We start from the raw sequence: 20,458 nt of genomic DNA on the forward strand, positions 1-20,458 counted from the left end.
CGGCAATTTCTTGGAGGTCTACAAAACAGACCCTTGTTGCTACCTCTTCGAATCATGCTGAGATTCTAGCTCTTCACGAAGCAGTACATGAATGTATATGGTTGAGAGCCATCACAAAGCATGTTCAAAGCACATGTGGATTGCATTCCACCACTGATGAACCAACCACTATCCATGAGGATAATGCTGCTTGCATCGAGCAAATGAAGACAGGTTTCATCAAAGGAGACAACAGAAAACATATTGCACCAAAGTTTTTCTTCAATCAGCAACAACAGGAGCATCAGAAGATTGAGGTCAAGCAGATTCGATCTGAAGACAATCGTGCAGACCTCTTCACTAAGTCACTACCAAAATCTACATTCCAGAAGCATGTACAAGGTATTGGTCTACGTAAATTATCTGAATTACCTAACATGTAATTTTCAGGAGGAGTTGAATCAGGGGGAGTATCCAGAAGCATACCCACTTGACCATCGTGTACTCTTTTGTCCTTCGTCCAGGGTTATTTTGTCCCACTGGGTTTTATTACCTGGCAAGGTTTTAACGAGGCACATTTTTAGTATGGTCGCTCCATCCTGAAGATGTTTTTGATTCAACATATATGCATTTGCTCATCTTTTCCCTTCGACCACGGGTTTTTCCCACTGGGTTTACCGGGCAAGGTTTTGGTGTAGCAACTCTAAATGCATCCCTCTCGTAGACATGCTACTTACTTCTGATGCTGATAAGAAGACTCCACTTATCTCCGAAGCTGTGATATTACTACTTCACACTCATGCGCGTTGTGCTCTTTTTCTCCTTCGACCAAGGTTGTTTTTTCCCACAGGGTTTTTATTACTTGGCAAGGTTTTTGACGAGACAACTTAAAAGCGCACAGCCTAGGCAACACTATTGACATGAAATATCCAAGGGGGAGTGTTGTAAATTATTATGGATATATCATGTAAATTATTGTATATTAGAAGATGCTTTCCTCTTTCCTAGTTTTAGGGGATCCATGTTTTAAGGAGGACTTTAAGGGTCCTTGTTTTATGGAGGATTTTAGGCTATATGTTCCTTGTCTTCCACTACATATGTAGTCCATTTCTCATACATGGAAGAAGATGAAAAACAGAAACACTTATTATCTGCATCTAAACTCTCTCTCTCTCAAGTTCTTAGAAGCAAAGCTCTCTCAATTTTCTGAAACACTTTCTATGTTCCTTTTACAACAAAGAAGAGATATTCGAAGGGATGCTAAAGGTCACCCTTTCGATTGCATCGTCGTAGTTCAAGCACTTCATCATAACCACCAAAGTCTCTACTTCATCATCACAAACTCACCATAATCCAGCTAATAGATAGCTGAAGATTAATATCTGCGCATGATCATGATGTAGATGTGTTAGGTATCATCAATAGTTTGTGTTTGTTTTGGTTATGAGCAATGATTTATTGTTGTAACTATGTTCCTTGTTTCATCAGTACATGATCGGTATGTCACAAGCAATACTAACTTCACACCTATTGGGATACCTTATACAGTTATACCTACTGCTACTAGGCTTCAACCATCTCCTCACACAGTTGATATCCAACTTTACTAAGAAGTATCAGTAAATACGGATAAAATTGTTCTGGACTCATCTCCGGTGAGAACCTCCCTTTCTAATAGCACATCTACTGATCTACTATTTATCAAAGGAATCCCAGTTATTCCTTATATGCTTGATGCTTCTTTGCAATCTCATATGCACTGTCAAGTTTCCACTATATGTTTCACTGACAAGTCAGTGTAAGTCTCTGACTCTACAAAAGTTACTTCCTTTATGCTCGACCTTAAAGACCTCCAACTATTCTTGCAAATTATTGTTTCTTAGGATCTTCACCTGGTATGAACCATGTAAATCGATAGCTTGGCCTCGGTTGGTATAACAAGAGCAGGATCTTCACCTGGTATGAACCATGTAAATCGATAGCTTGGCCTCGGTTGGTATAAGAGACTAAGAGACCTTCTGAACCGGATCTTCGCCTGGAGTCCATATCCTGACTTTGGCAGTGGCACAACAAAATTCATTGATGCATAGATCATTGGTGATGAATATGGTCATCTTGTGGAAAACGAGTGCTCCAAAAATATGGGATGGATGAGTGGTATATGCCAAATTGCTCATAATAATACCACAATGCTAACAATTGTCTCCTAGAGGCTACATGATTATCAACCTCCAATGACAATCTTAATCACAGCCATGCTTATAATCCCCTGTTTCAACTCTAACCAAAACTGGCAGAATAATCAAAAGTTTTCACTAAAACACATTGAGGATACTACTACCATAATTACTTTGTTGCACCAGTCGTGAACCGAACAAAAACATAAACTTTCTAAAGATTCCGTGTTGAATCCATCTTAATTAAGATAATATGCTGAATATATGTATGCAAAAAACAGTTCCAATAGCTTGATGTCTCAAAATGCTGGATGCAGATACATTGCTTTATAACAGGACAAAGCACACCCAGAAGGAAGAAGAAAACAAACACAAAACGACAAAATAAACCTGCACATATGAAACAAGTAGGGTGAGGTCGGACAGAGAGAGTTGTCTAACTCAACACAATGGAAAGAAATGGCTGTTAATCACCAACTAAACTATTGTTCCATAAAAAGAAAAAAGAATCATCAACTAAACTGACAAGGAATAGTTGAAGTATGCAATTCTCTTGAGAGAGCATGCTAGTTTTACAACTAAAAAGGAAGCTAATTTGAAGAAGACGAAGAAAACAACTAGATGTAGAGGCTAGAACAATACTCAAGAAACACTAAAAGCAATGAAAAGTCGGTCCTACTTTGTCATAAAAGAAAACATTTAGCCTTCTTCATTAGCTAATGGTTTTATCTGTATCTGTAAGATTACTACCTCAGGCTTCTTTTCACCACCAGATATCCTCTCCAATGTGGTGAGATGAAACCCTCATCAGCATACAACTTCAGAACAACAATACTTGGCTCCTATAGATGCCTCTACATTCACTTCTCTGATTTGCTAGAACTACTCTCGCTACTTTCATCTGCAGTTTCAGGAGAGTCGCCAGGCTCGGTTTCTTCAATCTTGGTTTCTGATTCTGCCATACTTGCATCTGCTTCAGGAGACCGCTGCTGTAGTGGGACTGCATCACTGATGACTTGAGCAGCCTTCAACCTCTCCCGGTATTCCTCCATTTCTACTCGGTACCTTTCTTTATCTTTCACGGCTTTCTCCTGATACACCTACAAATTAAAAAAGCAATTGCCCGCTCAAGTTATTTGGGCATAAGAAAAATTTGTGAAGAATTCAAATATATGTGATAATGTGCATGGTCCTTACTCCTTTATCAGACTCCTTCAATTTATTCCACAATTCACCAATCATTCTACTTATCTCTCTATCCTTCCCCGGATGAAGTGGCTTCAGCCTTGCATGCTGTTCAGCAAAGAAAAAGTTATACCCACTTCTATTCGGTTTTGGGTGAGCAGGGTCCCTCCTTTTTATCTCAGATTTCTTTCTTCGTCGACGACGATGGGGAACAGGTACAGCTGAGGTACTGTCGTTTCTGTTGACCACCATGCTATAATTCTGTGGGCCTTGTGGAACCTCCTGTACTGGATTCTGTGGAACTTGGTACAGTACTCCACTTAACTTCTCTGTGCCTTTGGTGACGGTAACAAGATATCCGCTTTCGAATTTCCCATCTATAAACCCAAACACAGTGTCATCTTCTGACGGTGCTGGTGTCCCGGCTGCAACAAGAGATGTTACACATAAGAACTATATGATACATATGCTTTACTCAAGACTTATGTTGATAAACATTTCCTAGACATCCATGACCAAGAGTATGTAAGCTAACTAATATTGGTCTCTTATTAAAATTAAAGCGTCAGAAGAATCATGTTTTGTTTTGCTTTCAGTGAATCTCAGCAATCAAAAAAGTTTAATGACTATTATAAATCTAACAGATATTTCAGAAACATGTTCCTCAGCCAACAAAGAAACAGTTTTTGAAGCATTAATAAGCACATACAATTTGCTAACAAGTTCTTAAGTATGTTGAAAACATCATAAGTAAAATATATCACAAGTTCATTTCTACTATTTAAATTTGATAGATTCCAAAGAGGAAAAAAAAATCAGTGCAATTTAATCAGATACTGACTCTTGATATCAATTATATCCAATTATGCATAATGATTTACTGACGGCTAAGTGAGGAGCCCATTTTTATCTATGAAAGACTAAACAATTGGACGGGCAGGGTAGAATTAAGGAAAAATATAGAAGCGCCAAATCAACCATTTTTGAATTGCCCCACTGCAACACCACTTTTCTGAAACCAAAAGGGAAAAAAAAGACTGATATATTCCTCCAAGCTGAAAGAAGAAAATGAAGATACCTCCAGGAATCTCTGGAATTATCTGTGGTTGCTGAAGCAGAAGGGTCTGAGCTTCAGTTGATTTTCGTTTAGTTCCTCCCCTTGGAGCTGGACCAGGTGTCATGTTATGGTTCTGTGAAATATCTGCGAAAAAAATGGTTGTATTATAAAAATGAATATCATGCAGGAAATATGTAAATGAGGCACAAATGTTCTCTGGGCACACCAGAAGAGAGAGGATTCCATGCTTGAGCTTTGAAATAGTATATTTGTTCATAGTGGAGAAGCAACGAATTATAATATTTCCGCAGCACAAAAGAAGCATTTGTAGCTGTGGAGGGGAAGTTGAATATAGCGGTAACTTCCTTCCATCTTCTATCTCTAACAATCTGCACACTCCATTCGATTAGAAAATTATTAGCCAGAGAGTACTCATTGTTGGTAAATAGCAAAAGAAATACTTGATACATTCCTACTCCTATCCAACTTATTATGAAACATACACAGCCACCAACGCAGAACAGCCAGTTACCAGAAAACAAGAATATAAGGTACAAAAATAACATGAAACTTTAGATGATCAACAGGGGAGTTAAGAATATGGCAACGACTAAGCACACAATTTTAGATTGTTTGCGTGCATATGTAAATACAGGCTTCCTCTGTATCCATTACAAGGAATAGACTATTCAACAGATAGATACATTAGGTACAAAGTCACAAACAGATGTCGAGGTAAATATATCTGTGCATACCATTTATAGGGAAAATATTAAAGAGCTCATGAATGAAATGGACACCATTTAACTATACTAAAAGTGTGTCAGCAAAGTAACATTTACAAATTCGACTACCACATAAGACAACCTCGAGCCTTCCATGTAATTTATGAAAGAATAATCAGATACAGGTTTTTCCTACCTTTGCCATACCACCACGGGAAGTTACCTCCACAAACAGTCGATGCAAGTCTAACTCTCTTCCTCCTATTATAGGGATCCTACAGTTAAAACAGGAGTGGGTCAACAGAAAGACAGAAATACAAGAAATTATTGACATACAGGAGAACAGAGACAAGTACATAACCAAAGAATCTACTTCTACCATTTAATATATGGTTGCACCTGTACATATACCAGCCACTTCCTGCCTAAAAATGTTAGAACATGCAAGAGAGTGGTTGGATTCAATTTTTAATTGAGAAGATACTACAAATCGGCATGACAGAGGCACAAGTAACAGTACAATTGACATGCCAACACCCTACCAGTCCAATTCAAGTCAGCCTTGCCTAAAACTACAAAATCTTGAAGACATCGACTATTATGGGGGAACACATTATTTGACATTACTGGTCTACTCCCTTATTCATAAGACCACAAGGAAGCATTCCGTTCAAAATTATTAATTCCAGAACTTTGAACATGCTAATAAGCGGTCACAAAGGCTTTGTGATGCCAAAACTGATTATTTGATGCTTGTGACAAATAAAAACCTGAGGCAACATGTTCTGACCATCGTATTGCAAATGTATTCTACAGTAATCCTATCCTTGCGCTCTTTGCTGCACATATCCTAAGGTGAGAGTGAGATCCATCAAGCATCAAGTAACATAAGGATTTATCTGATCCATAAATCCATAATTAATGCACCAGGAAGAGAAACCATCAATGAGAAACTCCAAGCTCTTCACAGAGAGTCAAATGAAGATTTGGATCTCATCCCCTCTGATTAAATACTCTTAATAGTCCTATATTGTGGCCACATAAAGTTCACCTTTCTATTTTGACCCAAATCCTATCCTAGAATACCAACCTGGAAAGGAAGAAAATAGATTGTGCAGATGCGACACTACAGGTTAAATTGCAAATAACATAACGGTTGAGGAACTCGAGGAAATTATGAAAGGAAAATGATCACTTAATAACGGTCCAAAATAAATATGCACATAAATTTCCTCACATACAGGAGTACCGAGATCTAGGATAAATTTCCATATTGGTGAGCAATTAGGAAAACTTCTCTTGAATTTCCAAGTTTGCAGAATACATGCATAATTCACTAGAAATAATTGCCTTATAGCAGTTCAATTCAGTAAAATTTTGGTCTTTTATGTTATGTCTTACAAGATTCAACAGATGAAAAGCTTCGTATCTTAAATGAAAACCCACTAAAACTAGAAGACTCAACAAAACCCAGTCATTTAAATCAACAGGGATTGGAAAAATGAGAACTGATCAAACACATCACGAAACTGGAAACTAATGGAGAACCAGCAACACATCATAAATGATATATACAGAGCCCAAAATAATGTACATGGCATCAACCTTACGTAGAAAAAAGACATCGATAACCCCAGTTTCTTAATACCAAGATCAAAATTCTTTAACATTACAGATTAGGATATTATCTGTAACAAAAGAGGTAAGGAGAGGATCCAAAGATCAAGCTTACATAAACTTGGTTCCCATTGAAGTATGGAGCTTTTCCAAAGTAGACATGAACAGCTTAGGATTCGCTGCAACCTCCTCATATTTAGCTAGAGGTGCTGGGTATGGAATTAAGTTAGAGGTTGTGTCTTTCATGGGAAATGGGCTCTTACTGGCACAAGAAGTTGATGCTGCCATTGAGTCTCCTCTGTCCTTCTCTATTCAACCATTAACCACACCACTGTTTCACTTGTTCTTCACTGCAAAATAACCATAAATACAATTGAATTCCAAAAAGGGTAGTCAGAAATCAATGGCAGTGAGCCAATGAAACTAACTGCATGCAAAATACAGAAAATAAATCTGGAAAGCACACCATGAATATTGCCAAAAAAAAAAAAAAAAACACGAGTATCGTGCACAGTGTCTCTCAAAAGATGAGAAAACCCAAAAGCACAGAAGATAAAGACAAACTTTAAAGGCTAAGTAAAAAGGAGAAATCTTTATTGAAAAGAAAGGGAACCCAGAAAATAAAATCACCATGCAGATTGCTGCAGAGACACTGGAATGACAAAGAAGACCACCTTGACAGAAAAGCCTGGGCCTTTTATGAAATGATTCCCAGAGGAGAAATTCAAAGCCAAGGCTAACCAAAAGGTACAGCATAGCTGTAATGGCCTTAAATTCCTTCAGAGAATCGAGGATGTAACAGCAAGAACCCATCTCAGGCCTTTGAAACACACAGGGGCTAAAAGCAGAAGGCCTTTCCAGGCCTATAGCAATAAAGAGTCGGATGAAGACTGACAACCCTATTGATGTAGCCTATATTGCCTTGCCTGACATTCCAAAGATATCTAATAACTACTGCACAATTGCATCTATCAAATGAAAATGGGCATCTTCTTTCTCTATCAGCAAAGCCCGAGGCTTTTTTCATCTTCCCCTTACAGTAATATCTGACACTCTTTTCAAGATTTTGGAAGATGCCCAATAGTCCAATACCAAAACCAATGTTGGGTTTTTGGAGGTGAGAGGTTGTGCCCATCAATCAAAACCTCACATTGGCCAAAGAAAGCTCTCAAATTTTCAAATCAAAATCTGTCATCCTCCTTCCACTTTCATGAAAAATAGGGTATAAAACTAAAGAATTACCCTCAGCACTATTCATTATTTTTATTTGTCTTTTCTGAGGATTAATAAGAAAGAAATAGACTAGTATATATGTTTGAGGAATATAGAATGCAAACAACCCAGATGAAGAAATGGGGAGGAATAATATACCAGTCTTTCACATAAAATAACCAACAAAATTATATAAAAACTTACCAAACGGTTTGGGAGATAGAGACTTTGATTTGAGCATGCAAAATGAAATGATTATGGGAGAAAGCTAGCTTTAGATTAATCCTATTATAACCAAAGGGAGGTCACAAGTTTGTATTTTCCATCTTTTTTCTAGGTGGGTATTTTCTTTTATTTGGGTGGTGACAATTTGAGAAAGATGACTAAACCCTGATAAAAACATTTAAGTGGCAACTTTATCCTCTACTTGCTTGTGATACGTGCCAAGATTTTCAGGGATATTTTTGGGTATATGTTGCAGTATATTATGAAGGAGAGTATTCGAAATATTATATGAGTGCCCCAATCAAATATGGATGTGTAAAATAATAATTATGAAATTGGCCAATTGGGTGAAAGGTGTCATGAGATTAGCAAAACGTGTGGTATTGACTTTCCTATTAAAACGGCACAATCTCAATGTAGACCCAAAAAAGATAAGAGAGACAAAAATAAGGGGTGGGGGTGAGACATGGGTGCCGTAACAACAGCTTCATATTAATTATGAGGCATTTCTCTTTCCTTATGCTTCTTTTCATTTATCTTTTCTGTTAAATTATATACTCCTTATATAGGATTTTTGATTTCCATTTCATTTTTTTTATGCCCAATTTCATTATCAATTTAAGAAAAAAGAAAACAAAATTATCGACACCAAACCTTCTTATAGTCATATATTAAGGAGTATTTAGTATGTGGTTAATATAGGGTGATTTTTTAAGGTGACCAAAATGGTAGGGCAATTGAATATGATACTATTTCTAGTAAATAGTATTTGGACTTTTTCAATTTGTTTAAAATGGAAAATACTTATGGTTACTTTTGGTCTAGAATAGTTCTCGTAACTTTTTGCGAGTTTTCTTTTAATGTAGAAAGACTTATCCCGAAACCTTGGATTGAGATAGAAAGCCTCTTAGGTTCGGTTCTAGGGTGAGCAATCTTTTGATGTAAAAAGAGAAATTTTATTCATCAATCAATCTTTTGATGAACTACTCATATCTCTAAGATAGAACCAACGGCTACAAACATCATGAATTGATAAAACCTAAACTCTAGCCACAGTAATGTGAGTAATGTCCTTTTCCCCGGGCTATTGATAGACCACCAATCTTGAGAGTCACAATACATTCTCATAGCCAACATTAAGAAGAACTTCACTCGCTTCCACATAGTATTCAAAATAGCTAAACCATATTCAAGGGCAACTCACAACACATTGACGACAAGAAAACACTAAAAATAAAACAGATAATCCACTGTACAACATAACAATGGCACAATATCGAAACTTTGACCCCTAAACTCTAACTCGAAAGATCAAGTAGATACTAATTTGAACTAAACATAAGCTAACACTGAAACCCCAACAAAACTAAAATAAGTACCTAACCCGCCACGACCCGCCATCTCACCTCCAAGAGTTCAACGTCGTCCTCTTGACAAGTCTATCAAATATAGTTGGCAATGTTATAAAAGGATGGTCTTTGAACCAAAATCTTAAAATAAAATAAATCACCCTTTTATTTTAAGTAAAGATGTAATTTTATTAATGATTTATATAATTACAATCGTACTAAAGGGCATCCAAAACAGTCTCTAGAGCATGAAAAACCATTCCATATGAATATCATAATCAAAGGCAAAACATGTTAGTGTATGAGTTACATGTTTAGTAGTTCTATAAGTATGATGAACTCCTATAGATTGCAACTCATCTAGCAAATCTTTAATTTCCTCCACAATGACTTCCATAGTAGAATAGTCTTGATCCTTAGCTGTTACAAACTTAATAGCCTCTAAACAATCACTTATTAAAACAACCTTTGACGCACCAAGTGCTTAGATAAGTTCCAGCCCAGATTTAATAGCAAGCAACTCAGTATGGTATGTAGAAGACACATTAAGCACCCTATAACCAGCAATAAAATTGCCTTTCTCATTACGCAGAACACCTCCAATTCCTCCATGCTGTAATGAAGAAACATAAGCACCATCAACATTCAAATACAACATACCAAGCATGGGATTGCACTAGTTTTTGTGCTCTTATTGGTTTCCGGTATCATACTTTTATTAGCTTGAAGAAACTCTTCATACCAACCCATAGTAAAAGCAACAATTCTAGAAGCATTTTTTAGACTTATCATTTCACAATTTATCATTCATATTCTTCCAAAGACCCCATAACAACATCAATAACTTAACAAAAGTTTCAGAGAAGAATTTGGATGCTTGTTCAGGTAACCATTTGTTAAAAATAAGAGTAATGTGAACCTGAATAGAAAAAGAAGGAGCTGCAAGGAACCAACATAACACATGTCCGACACTCTCAAACCAATGAGGGCATAAAAGACATCCCATATCACTGGTATAACCCTTCTTACTCAAACTCTCCCTTATTGGTAACACATTATGACATGCTCTCTAAATAGTAAATAAATAAAAAAACCTTCCCAGAAATCTTACCTTTCCAAAGTGCCTTCCAAAAAACACTATAAGGATCATCAAGAGAGGAAGAAGCAAAGGAATCCCCGATCCCCATATCCAGTGGCGGATCCAGAAATTTTAGTCAGATTGGGCACAATTAAGACAAAAAAATAATTCAACGAAAATTCATGGATGGTAATCAAAATCATATATAAATATTTTACTATAAGATATAACGAATATTATAAGTTTTAATCATTGATGAGAATACAAGACAGTAATTATCACGAAAGGTAACTCAAAAGAAAAAGGATTATAGATTTTAGTTTTTATTTTTTATTTTTTTTAAACAAAATAAGTTGGGATATTGCTGAAGATTAAATTGAATGCATGATTGACCAGAAAAGAAAAGAATTGAATCCATCTAAAAGGTCGCAGGATTCAAATTACAATAAATAATAAACAAGGGGTTAGTTGAACCCTATAGAAAGGCCAAATACTCAAAATATAAAGACAAACGTCGATGTAATATTGCATTCATACAATCCATACAATAAATTAATAGTCTATTGTGGTTTAGAACTTTAGATGAAACAAGAAATATAATCGAAGTACTTACATGTTTAGGGCAACAAAAGAGAAGAATACCATGCCCTAAGGAAATATTGGAAGAGGAAAGGGACGTGTGTCTTCAGTTCTTCACATGTTATTTTATTTTATTTTTTCTGGTAGTTTCTACCCAACGTCCCGGCCAAGTCATTTAAAAAGTTATAATGCCCAGCGTGTCCCTTTCTTTCTATTTGCAATCTGCCCCTTCTAAACTAGAAAAAAAAAAAAAAAAAGATTTTGCCCTTTTCTTCAGCCTCTGTTGAAGAGCATAAGTTCCCAGCAACTATGGCTCACCTTCATCTATGGCTATCTAGAAAAGCTGAGGTTGGGCAATTGCACAACCTCGCCCTAACATGAATCCGCCCCTGCCCATATCCCTAGCTACATAATAGGCATATTTGGTAGAAAACATACATTTCTTGTCAAGTTTTCAACTCAAACAATCCTTCCTATCTCTAGTGCTGAGAGGGATACTCAAAATAGCATCCACAACAACATGAGAATATAAATGTTGCATGACATCAACCCTCCAACTCCTTGTACCCACATCAATCAAAGAGGTGACTAGCTCAATGTCACAAGCAACTGATTTATATAGCTGATAATGAGAAATGTTGGGAATCCATTGATCACTTCAAACATTGATAAAGGAACCAGTGCCAACCTACCAAAATACCCCAGCCTAAAGCACAATTTTAGCTTTCAGAATGCTTCTCCGAAGGGAATCCCCCATATCCGCATCCAAAAAATATGTCACGCCCCGAATTTTGAATAAAGGAATTCAAATCCGAAATGCGAAAACCCAACAAGCACAAGAAGAATAAACATAAAATTTTTCTTTTAAACTAAATAAACCAAGCTTACAATGTCAATAAAACAAATCGAACTCACAACTGTCAATACCGACTCGTTCTCTAGAGTCACATATTACATCACCAAGTGTTTACAAATTAAATCGAACGATAATTCAATAAGTAACACACCCACCAGACTAAAATCAAAAGTACCCTACTACGTCCAAGCTACGACAGCAACAAAACCTCAGTTTCGACGACGATTACTCTGACCTACACAATAACCCATACACCATGGAATAGTACACCGGGTTGAAACAACAAACCCGGTAAGCTTTTGCAAGCTCGTGTGAGTAAACCCAAATCAATTGACACAACCCACATGAATAATAATTCTTCAGTCCAAGGATAAATCAAAATGATCATATCAACACCACCACTTTAATAGCAATCTAAATCTCACATATAAACTAAAGAAAGAACACCAGAAACATTTTATGAAAACTACTTACTCATGATGCAGTAACACAGTTACCACCATGACAGTACGCTTACAACAAACTACGTACTCATGATGCAGTAATCACAGTTACCAACATGACGGTACACTTACAATAGACTACGTACTCATGATGCAGTAACACAGTTACCACCATAACGGTACGCTTGTAACAGATTAGAGCTCTAACTGAATCGTTGCCTGTCACCTCGACCAAGGTTCAAGCATCCGATATATTGCACTCAGGTTATCACCGTAACCTTCAACTTTGGACCATTTGGCCCTTAGAACAAGACATTTGAAGAAATCCCACACAACTCACAAATATCACACCACAACTCCAAATCACTCTTTCAACAATATAAATCATCAAATATATTTCTGACATAAGTAAATGCTCAATTCAAAATATGAATGAAATCACCAACAGTCTACATATCACAATGCCACACCATCCAGATATATATATTTCAAGTAAATATATATACGTAGTCATCCACTTAGGGATGCCTACTAATACCAACTATAATTCACATGCACCAAAATTGAGAAATTCTTTTTTATAATTAAAATCTTATTTTTTCATACCTGTGAACTGCAGTTCTATGAACCATAGTCGATCGAGTTCATGTCATTTAAAACAAATATTCATTTCATAAAACGATTCACAATTTATCAATTAATTCCGAAAAATAAGTAAGTTCGTTCGTAAATGAACCACGTGAGATTTACTCACCTCTAAATCCCGCTGCGTCTAATCTTACAGCAGAGATAAGTATCGAATATGCTTTGTCAATCACTTAAGTAATATACGTCACAACTTAGTACACGAATCAAAAGCGATTAAGTTTCGGACCCCCGTTTGAACTAAAACCTTGAAAGTAATGCCAATCGAGACAAAACTTCATCCAAGACCACCCAAGGTCTCCAAGATACTTATACGATCAATATATCAAAACTACAAGTCGATTGAACTGCCGAATCCTCACGGATCGAAAACCGATCGAACCGAAAACCCTAAAAAATCATAACTTGCTCATACGATTTCCAAAAATTACAAACTATATATCGAAATGCTCATATCGGCGAGTAGATCGTAATAAGGGACATAAACTGTCCCTGAGGTAGCCGAAAGCCACAAAAAAACGCTGCCACAAAAAGTGGCAGAGCAGCCGCCGACCTCCAAATTAGGTGGCGAGACCTATGCCAAACTCTTCCTCTCAACATGCACATCAACAATCATAACTAGCACAAAGTCTGAATCAAAGTCATTTGGCTGAAATTTACCTCGAAAGATTTGAAATCCGAAGAACCCTAGATTCCAAAACTTCAAAATTCGATCTCCACACGTTGAATAGTTGCAAGCCACCTTGGGAGAAAGCTTCTACGTCCTCTGGGCTACAAAAACCCCCAAGAATCGCCAGCAATGGTGGCCGGAATCCTGAGTTCCAAGATGGCCAAGAGTTGTAGCGCCACCACCTTTTTTCGGTGTTGCTGCGCCGTCCACAAGCCGACCCAGGTGCTACAACTTCATAGAGTTGTAGATGGGAGTGAAGCGAAGAGAATAGGACAAGCAGTGCAGCCAACAGTGGCCGGAGGAGGAAGATATCGTCAGTGGAAGCTTGGAGGCGATTTCCGGCTGGTGAAGAGAGAAAACGAGGGTCAGTTTCCAAATTTGGAAATGTGGCCTTCTTTGCAATTTCTGAAAACTTCCATCCTTTTATCAAAAATGAAAATTTTTCTTGAAAGCGATAACTTCTTCATACGAACTCCGATTTTCGCATTCCGCATATACACGAACTCGTATCAATGCGCTCTATGACTTTCGTGAAGGAAGTTTTCACATAATCCTAATGTATCAAAAGTCAACCCTTTAATCAAAGCTTTCTGAGCGAATAATTATTCGAAATAATTTCCACTCCATCCTCGAACCACGAAATTGTACAAACGAACACTTTATTAATTCCAGGAGATTCCAAGAAATTAATAACGAATTTCAGGGTCTTACAAAAGAATAGTCTACAAAATATCTAGTCTTAAACAACTGAGATAACAATGAATGAGGATTAGTGATAAGCCTCCATCCATGTTTTGCAAGCATAGAAAAATTATGAGGATACAGATTCTTGAAAACTAGACCTTCCTCACTTTTAGACAGGCACATCCTATCCTATGACCGCTAATGAATTTTGCGATTATAATTTGAACTTGCCTAAAAAACTAAGCACAAGGTTGATAGAGATCATCAGAGAGATCTTTAGGAAGCATATAGCAACTCATAACATAAGTTTGGATAACTTGAGCCACATCCTTAATTAGAATCACCTTACCAGCAGAACTCAAGTTAATTTTGGTGTGCGAACTGATCAACTTCTTAGTTAACTTTTTCTTTAATTAAGAGAAGATTGCCATTTTTTATTTTCCAACATGAAGGGAAAGCTCTAGATATCTGCCATGATCCTCAACACACTACACCCTGAAAATTGAAGATAAATTAGCTTTGATATCAAGATTAATCCTTTGACCAGAAGCACGCTCATAAACATTCAGAATAGTCGTGAAAGTAGTGCATTCTAACACATATGCTTATCCAAATAGAAAATTGTCATCATTAAGTAATAATTGCTGAATAGTGGGAACCCCAGGACACATACTTAACCCGTTCATTGAACCCTATGAGACTGCATGAGAATAAGAGAAGAGAAACCTTCAACACACAGAATAAATAAGTATGGAGAGAGAGGGCCCCCTTGACTAATGTCTCTAGATAGGTAATGTAACCTATAGGTGAACCATGCAACAAAATATAATAACGCACTGTTCTAATAGAGTAAAGGACTGTATCAATCCACTTTTGTGCAAAGCTCATCTTAGATAACATAGCAGTCAAAAGAGTCCAATCTAATTTATCATAAGCTTTACTGATATCTAACTTGAAGGAGAAGAAACCCTCATTCTGGAGTCAAAGCTTATGCATGAAATGAGCAACTTCAGAGGCAACGAGAGTGTTATTAGATACTAAATGTCTAGAAACAAAAGCACTTTGCATAGGGGAGATAATAGAAGGTAATAAAACTTTCAACATGTTAGCAAGCACCTTTAGAAGCAAATCTATACACCACATTACATAGGGTTATAGGCCTGAATCAGCTGCAACTTTAGGCTCTTTAATCTTAGGAATAAGAGTCAGATGAGTAAAATTTCTCTCAGAATCCAAAAGTTCTGTGTTTAAAAAGGTTCTCACAGCTGACCACACGTCATATTGCATAATAGCCCAATGCATCTGGAAAAAAGCAAGAGACATGCGATCAGGTCCAGGTGATTTTGATGGATGCATCTAAAATAAAGTCATCTTAATTTCATCATCTGAGTATGCAGCTAATAAAAACGAATTCATATCATTATCATACAAAGATTAATCTGTTTAAGAACTACCTCCATAGCTGCAAGATCAGAACCCTCTAAATAAAAAATATTTTCCTAATAATCAACGAACACTGAGGCCACGTGTATAGGATCAGTTTGCCACTGCCTTCCTAAATCAGTGATGTCTACCACCTTATTATGACTACTCTTGTTAGAAGCTTTTCTATGAAAAAGGCTGAATTACGATCCCCCTCTTTCAACCATAACACTCTAGACCTCTAGTGTAAATAAGCTTCGTCCAAATATAACAATTCATATCAAGAGGAGAGCTTTCTGTTGTTCAAAATGAATAGGGGCAAAGGGAATTTTCATCAACATATCCATCTTAGATTGCAATAGGTGCATCTTTTTCCTCTAGCAAAAAGTCCCTACATCCCGTTCCATCAGAAACCTACATATATTACCACTTTTCAGTCTAACCTGCTTCATAGGATCACTTACAGAGGGATAGACCATCCTTTCTTAATAATAGCAGCACAATCACCATGTTGCATCTCAAACCTGAAGCATTTGAGCATTAGCACTCTAACAACTGGTGCAACAGCTACCTCCACGACAATTGGATTGTGATCAAACCTATTTAAAGGGAATGTGACATCCCTAGAATAAGGGTACAGAGCACACCAGTCTTGTATGTAGCAGCCACGATCCAAACGTTCCTTAGTGAACCAGTTTGACCAAGTGAACCGTGAACCAACAAAACCCATATTCTCCAAATTACAGTCGACCAAAGCCTTCCTGAACCGCTCCATATGTGTCGCACTTCGTCGTGGACCGCTGGACTATTTAGCGGCGCATAAAACCTCATTGAAAACGCTGGAAATTAACCAGGGCAAAACCACATGTTCAGCAAGGGTCTGTAGCAGATCTCAAGTCTTTACCATGTCTCCTTGCGCAACAAAGCCATAAATTCTAGTGAACCGCCACACTCCGACGATACCAAGAAATCCTAACTCGATGTCACAACCCACAAGTTCATAAATATGATGCTTGCATCAAAGGAATTACAATGTTGCCAATTTATAGGCAATTCTCATTTCGATGAAGAAAAAAAAAATTATTTCATTTTTATTCAGTTATTCATATCATGGTAGCACCAAATTAGAGACCAAATTTTATTTAAAAGCATTTTTAGCAGAATCTTTATAATTGTTAAAGAATGTTTAATTTTTCAGCTATTTTAATAACTTCACCAGCCTCTTGGCTTTCAAATATAGAAAGTGAGATGAGAATATCTATTCTGTTTGTTAATTTATAACATTCTTTTTTGGTTGTTTTGTATAATTGTTTTTATTATTACATTAGAAGGGAATACCATTGATTTACCCCAATCCTAATCCAATTCCAAACCACCCCAAACCCACCCATCCACCAACACACACACACCCCCCACCACCACCTAGACTAACCCCAAGGGTTTTTTTTTATTTAACATTAATACACTTAAATTATTTATTTTCTTTTTATAATTTAAAAATGATATAAATTTAAAATTAGCTAAAATAAAGAGAATTACTATAAACGTATTTAAATATGGCTAGATAAAAAGTTATATTGACTAGGAAAAATAGCTAGCTAATGATGCTTACGCCTTTAATTTCTAAAAGTATCATTTAATGTAATGATGTTTACAACGGGAGGAAATCAGCTGTCCCGACTTTTTCTGTGCCAATTCTGTCACATGCCTTATTTCTTGACACCTGTCCTATTAACTAACAGCAAGTTAACTCTGTTAACTCAATTAAATTATTTATGAAAAATTATAATTAATAGGAAAGATAAACTCATCGACATCTTCCTCTTCTTCTGCCCCAGAGGCCCAGACGCCTGTATACTCATAAACCTCAATTCCATTCCTACCTAACTTCGTCCCTCATGATCCCTTGTCCACATACTATTCTTCATCTTCTAAACCTAAATCAAAGACCACCCACTCGTGACTCATCCCTGTAATATTGGTTGTCTTGTCAAAAAATTAAAAGATTCCATCTGAATTGGATCACTTTTTTCTTCCACTTGGAGTCCATTGAAATGATTGGATCATTTTTTTTCTTCACCAATTTCAACCCTCTCCACAACAGCTCCGTCATTGATCACAAGTCCTGACTTGGGACGCTTCTTCTTCCTCCGTCTCCGCTTGCAGGTTTCAGAAGCTGGGTCGATTCGAGTCTCCAATTTGCTCAACGGATATGAAATTGGCTTCTCTGCTATAACTATAATTTGCTAGAAAAAAAAGTGCATCATCTGGCCCTTAAAACTTCTTGATGTTTCTTGATGTGACATCAGCTGACCCTTAAAACTATATCTGACGGTTGTGATAGAATCCAAGCAAATTATAGCATGTCATATTATAGCAGAGAAGCCAAGTCCAACGGATATTGGGTTGTGGTGGCCGGGGACTTTTAGGCGAGGTTGGTGGCAGTCTAGCTGTTGAGTCTGGTTTTGGATTCGGGGCAGATGAAGAAGGTTCAGATTGATATGTTTAAACGACACAGTGATTGTCAGATTGTGGTTGATGAGGTTGGACTTCTGTTGGATGCGGTTGATGAGATTGGGATGTGGTTAATAATTGAAGATGGAGGCGGAGTCCAGATCTGGGTTTTGGGTTGAGTAATATTTTCTTCTTCCTGTTAATTATTAGTTTTCAAATAAAAGTTAAGTGAAATAAAAATTAAAACACTTAACAGAGTTAACTTGCTGTTAGTTAATAGGACAACTGTTGAGAAATAAGACATGTGACAGAATTGGCACAGAAAAAGTCGGGACAGCTGATTTCCTCCCGTTTAGAACCTTCTACCCGAGTCAAAATTTACTGCACCATTATTATATGAGAAAATTAGATATAAACCCAATTTTCTAAAGAGGTATTAGAAAAAATTCATACATATTTTTCTATCAATCTATACTCAATCTACGTAGGCAACCTTCCTTGTAGAGTATTAATGTATAATTATTATTTTTTTCTTGTTTTGCTATATGCCTGATTTACCCTTAGGCAACCTTTCTTACAAGTGTTGATATATAATTATAACATTTTGAAAGTATGTGATTTATGGCTTAATTCATGCATGCTTTGATTTCAAATTTTCATTGAAGAAAATTTTTATATATAGCACCATGATTTCAAACTATACATGTATTTGTTTAGTTCCTGTAGACCATAAGAAATAAGTTCAAATTTGTTGTTGTGAACTTGTGTATCACCTATGCATTGGTGACAATATTCTCTATGGAAAGTATGCATGGTATCTACTAATAAGGTATGTTATTCATGAGATTTAGTTTTTCAAATCCTTTCTTTTCTCGAATCTTTTGTTCTAGGTTTGAACTTTTCCTTTTGTATATTGTCATATTAATTTGATCATTGTTCATTCTCAAATGTTACCTAATCGATAGATATATGCATATAGGGATAAGTTAGAGATTTTCAACCTAAGAAAGATGGTTAACTCGCAATGATAGAATACCTAAGAAAGTGGTTGATACGAAAATTCCTAGAAGTGAGGTTAGCTAAACATACGCGTCTAATCTTTAGATTGTAATTAAAATAAAAACCTATTAGATAGGTTAAAAACTTAAACCTCTATCTTGAAGTCAGGTTGCAAGTAAATCGATGAAAAACACAAAATTTACCTTTAAAATAGAAAGTTTAAATTACCAAAAAATAAATTTCATATTCATTTAAATATATAAAGCCTTTGAATTCACAAAAAAAAAAAAAAAAAAGTGTAAAGAAAGGCTCCATAATTCTAGCAATAATAATGAGTAGAAGGAAAACTGCTATAATAATGGAACCAATATAAAATCTAAAATTAAGGTATTTAAAGAGAACGTTAATTTTGCTAGTTGACTAATGTTTATCAGCTTTAAATAGTGTCAATATGTGTAATTTAGAAAAAAAGAAAGACAATATTTTATCCTAGTTGGCAATAATTCGGTGTAGATTGAAAAAAAAATAGTAGGTGGGTTTTTTCCATTAGATTTTATAGAAATTGGGTCTATAATGAATTTTCCCTTATTATACATATGCTGTAAATAGGCAACCAGCCTTGCTATCTTGGAATGAATTCATCTTCTAGAAAATATGAGTAGTACAACTAGAATCTAAAAAGTAGTCATCACTAAGGGCACCTCCAACCCTTTAGTCAAAACCCAAAGTCATTTGGAAAATTTGACACCCCTAGTGTCATTACTATTCATTCATATTTTGCATCTCCAACCCCCTTTAGTCAAAAGTCATAGCCATTTTATAATTTTAATTATTTTAGATAATTATTTAACTACAATATGAATTTATATATCATACATAATAATCTTATATAATATATCGTCGTTTAAAACTTTTTTAGAAATTTTTATTTTATTTTTTCAAGTTTTTCCCGTTTAAAACTACATTACTCTATTATTAGCCGTTGAATTTAATTCATCGCATTTTTCTGACTGTTAGATTAGAAATTAAGTAATTATATATTTATTTTTTAATTTTTGGTATCAATTAATCTTGGCCTTCCATTTTGAATCGAATTCATGAG

The 20,458-nt window shown here is 36.1% G+C and overlaps 1 protein-coding gene across 3 annotated transcripts; it reads right to left on the reverse strand.

Annotated features, from left to right (window-relative positions):
- Positions 1–2,842: 2,842 nt before the first annotated feature.
- Positions 2,843–8,304, reverse strand: LOC133710281 (high mobility group B protein 15). 3 transcript variants are annotated; one of them, XM_062136317.1, is made up of 7 exons: positions 8,157–8,304; positions 6,856–7,090; positions 5,320–5,398; positions 4,625–4,787; positions 4,420–4,542; positions 3,354–3,766; positions 2,843–3,256 (listed from the first exon to the last, which is right to left on the reverse strand). In XM_062136317.1, exons 2-7 carry the CDS (start codon positions 7,026–7,028, stop codon positions 3,017–3,019), a joined length of 1,191 nt encoding a protein of 396 aa, XP_061992301.1. In that variant the 5' UTR covers positions 7,029–7,090; positions 8,157–8,304; the 3' UTR covers positions 2,843–3,016. The 3 variants fall into 3 exon arrangements, with proteins under 3 accessions (XP_061992301.1, XP_061992300.1, XP_061992299.1); XM_062136316.1 differs by lacking the exon at positions 8,157–8,304 and adding an exon at positions 7,415–8,023; XM_062136315.1 differs by lacking the exon at positions 8,157–8,304 and adding an exon at positions 7,371–8,023.
- Positions 8,305–20,458: the final 12,154 nt, after the last annotated feature.

The sequence above is a fragment of the Rosa rugosa genome, chromosome 5, assembly GCF_958449725.1.
Source record: "Rosa rugosa chromosome 5, drRosRugo1.1, whole genome shotgun sequence".
Lineage (NCBI taxonomy): Eukaryota > Viridiplantae > Streptophyta > Magnoliopsida > Rosales > Rosaceae > Rosa > Rosa rugosa.